The following is a 12,402-nucleotide window of genomic DNA, read 5'->3' as shown; positions in this document are numbered from 1 at the left end:
TTGGAGGAAGCGGGTACAAAAAAAAAGGTTTCCTTGCCTTTTAAGGCACTTTGACGACCACCCACAGAAAGCACGTAACTGATGAGGCACGGTACGTACTGTATTTAATCTCAAGAGCTATTACTGTTTCTCTTTGGTTTTGTTCATTGCCAAGTGACCATCAATTTCAGCATCGTCCTATCTTATCTTTGCTTTAGTTTTTTATTTGTATTGCTTCTTCATTTTCTCCTTCATCTTATCCCTTCTAGAAGCACCTTACTGTATGTTCGCTTATACATAGCCCCCTGCCACTAGCAAGAGATCAGGATGATTCATTATGATAAGCATGTATATACAGGTGATGTTGCTGGCGCATCAGTAATACTGTATCGATGCTTTGTTACACAAGCTCACCTCTTGATTAGACTTTATCTTCCATGTTTTATCATACTATTATTTGCCATACCTTTTGTTTCCCCTAGTGCTTTGCGAACATGTGCATATTGTGCTTATCTGTCCAGGGACATTGTTTATTTAGAGTCATGCAACTGTCGAGTTTATACATCTTAAAAGTTCAAGCTAGCTTAGCTACCACAGTGTCTGAATGACGTGGCAAAATAAAATTGCACAATGATCAAGCCGTAGCAAAAGAAGTTGTTTTTTATTTGTCGCTGTATTTATAGCTGAAGCTGACAGTCGACAACATATTAATTATGATGTGTATTGGCGTGTGTATAAAAAGAAGGCGATAATAAGGGATCAATTATTTACAGAAGATGTTCCTATTAATGCTTTGTTTTATCTTCCTTGAAAAGCTGGTGGCAGAGCTTTCTTCAATGTAGTAACTTAACAGAGACTCTTCAGACGTGTTAATGCTGCAAAATGGCAATAAAGTGGGCGTTTGACGCCTCTACATATTTCCTATGGACTTTATTGAATTTTCCCTTTTGATAATAGCATCAACGGTGGATGAAAGGTATGAACGAGTGCGGTATACGGCTCGAGGATCGGTATGAAGTCCTGCAATGCACGCCGCTGTTTACACTGTAGACCCTTCCGCCCGGACAATCCATCTCCAGAATGCTTACCTTAAAGCCTGATGCACCTTAATATATATATCAGATTATGCCTCGGAGGAATCGATGCGCAAAGTAATTATTTGTACTTCATATGTATGATGAAAGCTGCCACTTTTATTACTATATTCTCATGATTTTGAGCTTTCGGTTGACGATGTTTCCTCCAGCATCGTGGGCGCCTCTACCCCACGCTTCAGAAATCCTTTGCGCCGTTGGCACTATTATTTGTTAGATTGACGGCTTCGGAAAGTCCTAACTCGTAATATAGCAAGGCGCAATTCATGTCAGACTACCGGCCCGAAGATTGGCGGCTGATGCTTTCCGTACCAGACAGGGTTCGATGTTGGTTGTGGCGGTCGGTGAAAGCAGCAGATTCTTCTTACCACTTGAGAGCTGTAAATATCTTAAGGTTCCTAAGATTTAATAGCAAAAGTATCTCACTTTGATGTTCATTCCTCTAAAAAGTTTGGCGACAAAAGGCCAGACTTTAGAATCGATATCGCCTTTATAACGAAGCCAAGATACATACAGTAGACACCTTGGTGAAACGCCAAACCAACATCCAACTCCTCTTCTTCGTCATCGTAACTACTTTCACCTTCGGCATAATATGATAGCCTAGATTTAAAATCTCAAATTACCGTGCGGGCCTTTTGGGACCTATTAGTGCTTTGAAAGGTCGGTTTAGGTGTTCAAAAGATCACAAACGGCAAGAAACGACAACAAACGGGAATTTGAAGCTTTTGAGATGTGCAAGTCATCAATCATTAACACATGCTTCTGACAGTATCATATACCAAAGATAATACCCTGTAAACTAATCTTCAACAGCGTGCTTTTGACTTATTATGTATAGTGTAACCCCCTTTCGAACAAATATATGCTGGATAGCATACTTTTTTCCTCGGTATCGCAGAGTATTCTAGAGATGTACTGTGACAAACCCGTTCAGAGACTCCTGGACTTTCTGCCGCGTAGCTATCGATGGATATCTGTACAACAAAGCTTGAGTTGTTCGTTCTGTTAGAGTATATTTGAACTGCAGGAAGTGAGGGTAATGGCGTTTATGGAGGACTATACGGCCAGAAAAGATGGAAAGCTCATTCACCAGCATCACTGATAAAAGGCGGTTAACTATGAAGTATAATAAGCTGGTCAAATAAGGAAACTCACAAGATTCAACCTTCCCGTACGTCATTAAGTAAATTTCTCTGTAGTGGCTCACATGCTCTACATTTGTACGAATGACGATGTTCCACCTAATAGGCTTTTGTTACTGTACTGTTGCCTGATCTTCTACAGATTAAAAGGTTACTGTGACAATGGGTGCCATATATTTTGGCCTGTTATTCTACTTGCGTCTTCTTTAAACAAGCCAGTCTATCAAAGAACAAGACGTCATTAGAAAATTATACGCAAAAGCTCGTGGCGTACAATGTGCATTTGCGTAAGTATATGAGCTCTCATTAGTTATTTAGCACTTATTGCAAGGCAGGTACCAACTGGATACCTAGCACAGATTATAAAGCACATCCTTTCTACTATTGGAGCAGGTCTACATATCTGCACGGCACAGTACTGGTGATTTAATGATACATCTTCCAGCTTTTATAATACGTAAACACCTTTCTGGTGGAGATTACATTATCCTTGCCCGCACTCGCACTATTATCTATGCTCTTCAACAGTAGTATCAAATTCTTTCAAAGTAAATCTTATCCTTCATGATATCATGTGAAGTCGCTGCCTTCTATTCATTAGATAAGCACTCGTCAGTCTTGTACGTGCTGGTATAATTTTGCAAAAGCAAATCAATCTTGATCTGATGCCTTTGATTGCACAGCCGCCCCTATTGAAGAACGAAGTAATCATATCGTAAAGTGATTACAAGAGAAAGAGATCGGAATCAGTTATATATCAGGGTGCACAAAAAGTCACGCATACAATGGTATCTGCTCGTTATCATAGAGCGATCGACGTTAAACACTTTTTAGAATGACGGGCGCAGTTACCAGTAATATTAATATTCTGCTAAACCGGACGACAGGGGCCCTACAATTTGGCATAAGGTTTTGTCGTCCAATATTACCGCAATCCGATATATATAGTAATCTGCTTGGCGATATTTTATTTTGGCATGCCGATGATTTTCTAAATAAAAATTCCATGACATTCACGTTCTACAATAGTTTTTTGTTCATCACGGTACGATATTATTGACATGCGCCCCTTGTGTATCTTATGTGGATTTTCGGGACTTAATCAAGCCAACTGTGGCGTTCTTACTCAGTAATTGAATGAATGTTTCTCATATAGACCCAGAGTTTTTTTCCTTTCAAATGGTGGGTCACAGTCGAATACTTATTTTCGTAATATGCAAACGTCTTTTAAAAGTACATGATGATGCTGCAGGTTTCTTTTTGCTGGCGATTATGTAGGCTCAGATCTTCAGCCTGTCGATAATAAGAACAGTACATGTTGGCTTTTTCTCTATAAAGAGTTGGGATATTAGGAGATAATGTTTTATCAAACTTGAAGGCGCTCTACTAATGCATCGCTTAAAGGTTTTTTAGGATAAATACTTATGTGTATTCTGGATATCCAACGGATCCACATCTACACACAGAGGACATAGGTCTGCAATTCCCTTATTAATTTGGAAGTACAGGTTTTTGCTTCTGTTGGCTCTTGAAATTACACCGTGGTATAGTGTGACCTGAGGTAGCACTGCTACATTAAGGCATCTGCTATAATGCTCAAGCTGTAAGCGCCGCCTAATATCTACAGCGGTCGTCGAACCAGTAAGTAATCAAAATTGTTGTCACATATTTATCCTCTTCGTGCTCACTTCAGCTCGTAGTTTGTGCTTTTAACTTTTGCTCTGGAGCTTCCTTCACAGAACTTGAAGGGATGAATGTGTATGATAACTCAGCATAAGAGATGGGCCTTAAAGATTTTCTCCTGCCGGTCTTGCTGTAGCGTATGCATGGTAATGAAAGCCAAAAGTGTAATTACAAGCAGCCAATAACACACAAGATATACTTTTAATTTTGGAAACCAGCGCCGGGCCAGTGAGACTAATACTCTTCCTTCCTTTCGCTTACATGGGAACAGGAACATGAATCAAGATGCATATCTCCCCCACACGATCGTAGAAAGCCATTCAGAACAGCAACAGCAGCAGCAACAGTTTCAACAACATCAGCAACATTATGAACAAAAACCTGGTTTAGAGCAGCAGCTTCTGCATCCGTACAAGCATCAAGGAGCATACGCGATTCTCCGACCACACACAACTACTGCTGAACAGCAGCAACAGCAACAACCACCTCGCTATGAAGACTCTGCCGGCCTGATTACCGAAGACGTTCGTAAAAGCTACGTTCGCCAAAAACTCCCTGTACGACACCAAAGTTTGGCAGCAGCGTACACCAAAGGCAACAACAACAGTAATCCGTCTTCTCAACCCAGCAGGAATTCGTACCGTTCCATGTTACCCAGCGATCCAGCATCGTCATCTTATGCACAACATATGAATAGTCAGAACTTGAAAGTGCCAGCGCGAACATCAAGTATAGTAAACTTGTCGTCACTGGCACCCCAATCTCAAAGAGCTACGTTGTCGCCCAACCTAGTACCGGCGGCCGCGACAAATGAAAATCACAGTATTCAGGAACAAGGCGAGATCGACGAAGAAGAGGAATTTAACTTTCAGAGTCGCCCACCTTCTATGATCGTATGTACACAACCTATAGTGACAGACGCCACCTCTTCCTTTTCACCGGACACTCCTGGTCCAGGAGCATGCGATCTTCCGTCTCCTACCAGCACAACAACGACAACAACGATCACACCAAACCATCCTGTGCCACCCATCAATACGCGGAGACCCTCTGATATCGGTTCAGTCGATACGATGACTACAGTTTCGACGCGAATAGACGGCACTGACGATGCAAGCAATTGGGCGTATTCGCCAGTGTCATCGAGTCCACACGAGCATTATGCAAAGTCAGAAGGTATATTACATGTATATCTGCGTGTTGTTTGTTAGCAAAAGGACCATTTTGTAAAGGGCAAAAAAAACAATCAAATGTTGCTTTTGGACTGACGTGGAATTTGATGTCGATATATAATAAGTACCTTTGATGGCGCAGAGCCGGTCTGAGCCCATCACAACCTTTACTATTGACGACAAACCGCGAGAATCCTGCGACACTGAATTAAGCAACGAACTGAATTCACCGATAGATAATAGCAGCATTAAGGGATCGTCCTCCCGAACTTCGATCTTTTTACGTATGCAGCAAAAACGAGAAGAGCAAAGAAAGTCAATCTATGCTTATCGCTACTCAAGAATTGGGTCGCCTCAACCGCACCACCAGCTGCATCAGCCATCTATGGTTTATCCTGCGGTCCTTTCCCTCGTCGCTCGAGAGCTTTACCGCCGATTACCGACCACTACGCTAATCAAGGACGACATTGAGCACCATAATGTGTTTCGCGGAAAAGACGCGGTGGTTAGTACCAGTACTTTAAAGATGTTCTTTATTGCAGCAGTGATATATCTCTCACGCACAACGTACCTTTTGCCTCTTTCTCTAAATATGAATCAAATAATTACTTAGGAACGGCTTTTATTGATTCTGCGGACACATGATAGAAACTTGGCGTTATTAGTGGGTCGTGCACTGGATGCACAGAATTTTTTTCATGACGTCAATTATGAACATCGTCTTCGTGACTCTGCCGAGGAATTATATCAATTTCGTGAAAGCCTCGAAAGCACGATCGGCTTATCAACTGCTGAAAGAAGCGATACCACCCATATACATATAGAAAATGAAGGTTAGTTGCTGCTGCCTTTTGTATATCAAAGTGCTGCCCTGGACCGACTTACAAAATCGGATGACACAATAATAATGAATGGATGACAGGAGAAGACCGTGATATACCAACTGGCGTATTCACGGTTTTGACGGACTGTTATTCGCCCACATGTACTCGTGAGAGAACATGTTATAGTGCACATTGTCCACGGAAAGCAACAAAGGTAATATAAGAGAGGAAGGCTACTTTTTCCCCCTTAGCGTTTTGTAACACTTTCTACTTTGTTAATACTTGATTTACTTTATTTCCTTCTCCTGCTACCTCACACTAGACATTAAGACGGACACAAAGTCAATCCTCAATGCAAGATGAAGTGAGTAGAATCTAAAAGGAGCGCGCGTCTATGATTATAAATAACAGGTCTTGACGAAAATATGGTTTATATTTCTAGGAAATTCGAAATTTGTGGATGCATAGCGTACCAAAAGAGCTAGTGGATGCAACATCACGCGAAGAACGCAAGAGACAAGAATGTATATATGAATTAATCTACACAGAGCAGGACTTTGTTAGAGATCTCCAATATGTACATAATGTACGTTTTCATAATTCTTTGATGATATACCCTGTCATTCGTTGTTTACATACACGGATATGTATACTAACGCCCTCATTCACCCATTGCATATCTAGTTGTGGGTCAAACCTTTAATTACTGGAGATATTATTCCGGACGAGCGTCGTGAGCACTTCGTGCAAGAAGTATTTTGGAACATGGCTGATATCGAAAAGGTCAACTCACAATTAGCGCGAGCTTTAAGTGAACGACAAAAGAACCATTACTGGATTTCTTCGATAGGAGACATTCTTCTCGAATATGCTTGCGAATTTGATCCATTTGTTGCTTATGGGGCACATCAAGTCGTTGGCAAATTCTACTTTGAGCTGGAAAAAAAGCGGAATCCACGGTTTGCAGCATTTGTTGAGGTAAATTCTACGATCTCTTTATAGTTTAATATGCGTATGATGTTTCTCTCTCTCTCTCTCTCTATCTGTCTCTCTGACTCGTTTCCTTGTTGTTATTGTCATGCTGTATCTATACAGGAAACTGAACGGAAGCCTCAGTCACGAAGACTCGAACTCAATGGATATTTGACAAAACCAACGACAAGACTCGGCCGCTACAATCTCTTGTTACGAGAAATCTTGAAGTGCACGCCCGAGGAAAACCCTGACCGAAAGCTAATACCACAAATCATGGATCTTATCACCGAGTTTTTGGTCCAAGTGAATACGGAAGCTGGCAACAGCGAAAATGCGTTTAATTTACAGCAGATTGAGACTCGACTCTCGTTCAAAGTATCTGAAAATTTTGTGGTAAGTTCTCTCTTCCCAATATGTTGATGATTGGCTTAACACTCGTGTGGTAGCATCTGGCTTTTCTCACATATAGACACATTGTGTTTCTCAGGATCTGAGGCTGCGAGATAACGGTCGTCGGTTGATTATGAAAGGTCGGATGAAGCGAAAAGGAAACTCATCATCTGATGCTTCCGACCTTCAGCTATTTTTATTTGACCACTATCTTGTTTTTGCAAAAATCAAATATCACAATCATCTGGAAATCTACAGAGTTTATCGAAAGGTGGGTGGTGTATAAAGAACAAGCAATCGATACATACACAATTTTGCTCATGATAACTTACTATACGTATTTTAATCTATCAGCCCATTCCTCTTGAACTGTTGACAGTATCTCTTCCAAAAGACACCCCCAACAACCGGGCGAAACGCGCAAGTTCCATATTGCCTTATAGTCGCTCAACAACGCTTGTATCCAGCAGTGCTAGCATCCAACCTAAATCATCCACATCCGAGACGATCAATGCAAACAAGTCTGGCAGCTACAGCATCACGTTCCACCATCACGGGCGGCGCGGCTCTCCTCCATTGACGTTATATGCAGCGGGAGAATCGTCTAGGAAATCATGGGCGGAAAAGATCAAAGAGCAACAAGCTGCTCTGGCACAGAAGCGGTGTGTTTTTGCATTAAATCCGCTTGTCTGCAGAGAATTTACCCTAAACAACAAAATCAACAGTTCGACAGTGTTGCGTTAGTTATTATCTCGTTTAACTGTGTCTCATGTGTGAATAGCCAATACGATAATGTACTAATATGTAATATCTATCCTAGCCGGAAGCACTCACCATCCAAGAGTTGTTATTGGAGCTGATCAAGGAGTATATATAAGCAATCTGGAAACGACAACGACAAAATATGAAGTCGACCAGGATAGTATTGTGGACGGTGGACCAAGGACAAGTCGCATTTTACATGTCGAAAAGGTGTCACAAATCAGTTTTGTGGATCTTTCCCATTTGGTAGTTCTTGCTGATAAAACTTTGTGGGCGTTCCCATACGATATGGTAGCAGCTGGCGAACTTCAACCGAAAAGCGTTCGACCTATAAGTCAACACGCCGCCTTTTTTTACGTTGGCGTATGCATGGGGAAGACGCTCGTGTGCGTAGTCAAAACGAGTGCACTCACACCTACAACTATCCGAGTGTTTGAACCTGTTACTTCTGACGAGGATAAGAAAGGCCGTCGAGCCTTCATCAAGCGACTAGTCCGGAATGGTACTGAAAATTTGAAGCCGTATAAGGATCTCTACTTGCCAAGTGAAGCCTCTGGGATCAATCTTCTTCGCACAAAGATGTGTGTATCATGTCCACAAGAAATTGGTGTCATTGATATGAAATCCTTTGAAGTGCAAGGTAAACGAGTGGCAGTGTTGTGACTGTGTATATACGTACAAAGGATCGTGCTAAAGCAGTTGCATCAATGTTTTTCTTAATTCTAGCATTGTTGGATCCAGACGATGAAGAGCTGTCCTTTGTATTTAATCGACAAGATGTAAGACCGATATCCATATATCGTATCCAGTTTGCAGAGTACCTGGTGTGCTATAATGGTAAATCATTAAAGAGAGATGCTGTGGAGATTTGGGATTGTTTATAACGTGCTTCTCAAAATATATTAGAGTTTGCCTTTGTCGTAGATCAACGGGGACGCCTCAAACGGACTAGCTGCAGGATTGATTGGGAAAGCATCCCGGATGCATTTGCACTTTGTTATCCATATATCCTTGCATTTGAACCTGAGTTCATTGAAGTACGGAATATTTTAACGGTAAGCCTGTATATAGATGCCATTTAATAAGGCACCAACGTACCTTCTGCGTCTTTTTCAGCTTACTAATACGTACATGTAAACAAAACGATAGGGGACTTTGGATCAACGGATACGGGGGACGCATATCCGCTGCACCAATACAGGTGCATCCGCAAAGGACGGGATTCATGTTACCATGAGTGATGTGGAAAACGAAGGATATCAGGCTCTTTACCAACTTGACCTAGTGAAGCAGCATGTCGACTATCTGCCACAACTACCTGCACTAGGCAACAACAGCAATTCGGCTTGGTGAAACCCAACAACAGCAACACCACTTACACCAACAAAAAAACACTCATTCTGATCATTTTTATTACTTAATATTTTATCGCACACGCATCCTGCTTTCTGTTTTTCTTCATTTCTATTTTTTCTTTGCACTTAGTATCTGTGTACACTATAAATAGACCAAGCTTTCGTTTAGTAATTTTATATCTATCGTTAACGTTACCCTCTTTTTTTCTCCTCCATAAACAATGTATAATGTTCCACTTATTGAATCGCATGCACGTCCCATTTTAGCCGCCATCATTTAGTTGCTGCAAACCAACTCCGCTGCTTGTACTTGGAGCAAGTGCTTGGCCTTGGCTTTGCTCACTTTGCCTGGTGCTACTAGTCTATAGTAACTTCGTGTTCGCTATGGTAAGTTGCCTCATCTCTCTCTACAAATGTGACCGAATCTACTGTTTTGGTGTACTTCTTTAAGCAGTGGCAAGGGATGATATTGACCTTTACACTTCATCACGGAAAAAAACACGTTCGAATACTAATTCATTGTACACTATTTCCTGCAATCCATGTTCTTATATATATATAACTATGGTATACAGTCCAACACTCTTCGTCCTTATTTAACAGCCGTTCGTTCGACGTTGACTGCGGCATTATGTCTTGACAACTTTTCTTCCGAGATTGCAGAACGTCACAACACGCCAGAAGTAGAATCAGGGTAATGGCCGGTTTTTTTAAATCTTCATCAGCTCAACTCTCGCTGGGTTATGCTTAACGAAATATATGCGTCCATTGATTTATGTGCAAATAGAAAATCCAACGAAGTTTTGATGAATCCACTATGTATCAGCCGAAATGAAAACGAAAAGGTGCTTATTGAGCCATCGGTAAACTCGATTCGAGTGAGTATCAAGGTGAAACAAGCGGATGATCTGGAGCGCATTCTGTGCCACAAATTCGCACGGTTTTTGATGATGAGAGCCGAGAGCTTCGTCATTCTTCGCAGAAAGCCTGTAGAGGTAAAGTGTGGGGTTATTATGTGGGGATGGGGTGGGGAACTGCCGGATGGAACGGGGGAGAACGGGGGAGAAAGAAAATCCGTACCGTTGTTGTTGTTGTTGTTGTGTATGATGTACGTGTGTGTATTGTGTGCAGGGTCAGATGATGTACACACGACTCACAGTATATGGTTCATGCATAATCCAAACCAGGGTTATGATATCTCGTTCCTGATTACGAACACGCATACGGAGCAAATGTACAAGCACAAGCTGGTCGATTTCATTGTGCATTTCATGGAGGAAGTGGACAAGGAAATCTCAGAGATGAAACTAAGTGTCAATACACGCGCGAGAACGGTGGCAGAGAGCTACCTTGCACAGGTGAGAGAAAGATCCTCGGGAATGATGAAAGTCGAGTTACTCACACAATGTGGGGGGGGGGCTGTTGTTTTCTTCGTAGTTCGTTTGAATTCCATCATAGTACGCATAACTATCGCACCAAAAGAGAAATAAATGAATATGCTTCATGTCCTACCTTAATAGGGACCACGAGTCCCCAAGTTTCCCACGGCCCTCCCAGACGATCAACGCACCTAAAAAATAAAATAAACCAGACTGTGTAGTAACCCAGAGTGGCAAGTTAGAGCAATTATCATGTATTCGTGCATGCAACCCATGTTTGGCGGGAACTGCCAAATTGATTTGTTATCGAGACCCGTCACCTGACTCAACCTGAATGACGCTGCTGCTGCTGCGAGTGTTTATGCTATAGTGGTGCTATGTAGGGTGGAATACCTACTGCACTGTACTATATCTGTTGCATGTATATATCGCACTATCTATCAGTGCAACCAACAAACCAACCGGAAAAGAGGGTGCTTATAAACAGATGCTTCCCATTTTAGGATGCAGTCCGTCATGCGCCCTTTGAAAATAATAAAGGTTCAAGTGTGCCGAGTCTAGCCGCTGCTTCTTACTTTTCTTCATTCTCTTGCTCTAATTACTCCTCTTCCTCTTCCTCCCTCTCTGTGCTCTCTGTGCTCTATCCACTTCCGGATTCCCCACCGTACCCTCAAACCTACCGCAACAATGAAAATGACACCACCATCCGTCGATATCCAACCCTCCATTTTACCAAAGAAACGCAAGTTTGATCTTGAGATAGAGTCACTGCTGTACGACGACATTGCCACTTTCTTGTCCGCTCAACCAGTAATGGACCAGCATCAGCAACAGCAGCAGTTTGAAGAGCCTGTTGCTTCGTTTGACGGAGATATTATGCAGCTGCTATTAAGCAACATGCAAGAAATTATGCCAATGCCCGCCAAAGACAGTATCGATCTATCACCGCATACAACGGAAACCTCCTCCAAGACAACGACGACAATCGAAAGTAGCAGTAGCAGTGGCATTGGCTCCGATGGGGTCACAAGTAATGCTGTCGTCGGGTTCTTGGACAATCTTTCTGATGATCTCATTCAGCAAGGCGACTATCTCCAAGATCCACTTATGGCACCGCCATCTTCGGTTCTACCTGCCGATAACGATTGGTTCTTGCTTGACAACGCACCCCTTCTTCATGAAGAATCGTCAGCCTGTCCCTCATCACCGGCTTCTTCGTCAGCCTCCGACGAGTCCCTGGTGCCACCTGCTACCCCTACTGTCCAAGCACAACAACTCATGCTCTACAACAGCAGCAGCAATAGCATTAGTGATACCAGCATTAACGATACCGACATTACCGAAGCCACAGCCACAGCCACACCCACCAGCAACAATAACGGTTGCAGTAGCAACACTAGCAACGAATGGAGCTCACAGCTGAAACACTATCTGGGGCAGCCCGAAATCTCGGGGCATGCAGCCAACGAGCGCACCGTGATGATAATAACGGGCAAAGTTGCACAAAAGAGTTACGGAACCGAAAAAAGGTAACGTCTGTCAATTTCAGCGTGAGAAAAATCCCAGGCTTCTCATTGGGTGTGCCCCAACATCACACACCGGTTGTGCTCACGCAAACACATATTAGATTCTTGTGCCCACCGC

General features: G+C 42.5%; 2 protein-coding genes across 2 annotated transcripts; both read left to right on the top strand.

The window, feature by feature from the left end:
- The first annotated feature begins 4,096 nt into the window (after positions 1 to 4,096).
- On the top strand, positions 4,097 to 9,540 carry BDB00DRAFT_960185 (CNH domain-containing protein). The gene is made up of 14 exons (XM_053129706.1): positions 4,097 to 5,077; positions 5,199 to 5,578; positions 5,687 to 5,906; positions 5,996 to 6,111; positions 6,220 to 6,261; positions 6,340 to 6,483; positions 6,582 to 6,875; positions 6,993 to 7,265; positions 7,360 to 7,533; positions 7,617 to 8,001; positions 8,083 to 8,664; positions 8,751 to 8,861; positions 8,931 to 9,079; positions 9,174 to 9,540. The coding sequence occupies exons 1-14, from the start codon at positions 4,177 to 4,179 to the stop codon at positions 9,375 to 9,377; spliced, it is 3,975 nt and encodes a 1,324-aa protein (XP_052977349.1). The 5' UTR covers positions 4,097 to 4,176; the 3' UTR covers positions 9,378 to 9,540.
- Positions 9,541 to 9,763: 223 nt separating this feature from the next.
- On the top strand, positions 9,764 to 10,953 carry BDB00DRAFT_883964 (actin-related protein 2/3 complex subunit 4; the record flags this gene model as incomplete). The annotated part of the gene is made up of 5 exons (XM_053128284.1): positions 9,764 to 9,766; positions 9,955 to 10,073; positions 10,167 to 10,374; positions 10,567 to 10,737; positions 10,900 to 10,953. 5 exons carry the CDS (start codon positions 9,764 to 9,766, stop codon positions 10,951 to 10,953), a joined length of 555 nt encoding a protein of 184 aa, XP_052977348.1.
- Between the last annotated feature and the right edge of the window lie 1,449 nt (positions 10,954 to 12,402).

The sequence above is a fragment of the Zychaea mexicana genome, assembly GCF_025766255.1.
Source record: "Zychaea mexicana strain RSA 1403 chromosome Unknown BDB00scaffold_63, whole genome shotgun sequence".
NCBI classification, from domain to species: Eukaryota; Fungi; Mucoromycota; class Mucoromycetes; order Mucorales; family Lichtheimiaceae; genus Zychaea; species Zychaea mexicana.
The sequence above is the reverse complement of the archived record's forward strand: the minus strand, read 5'-3'. Positions and strand labels throughout refer to the sequence as shown.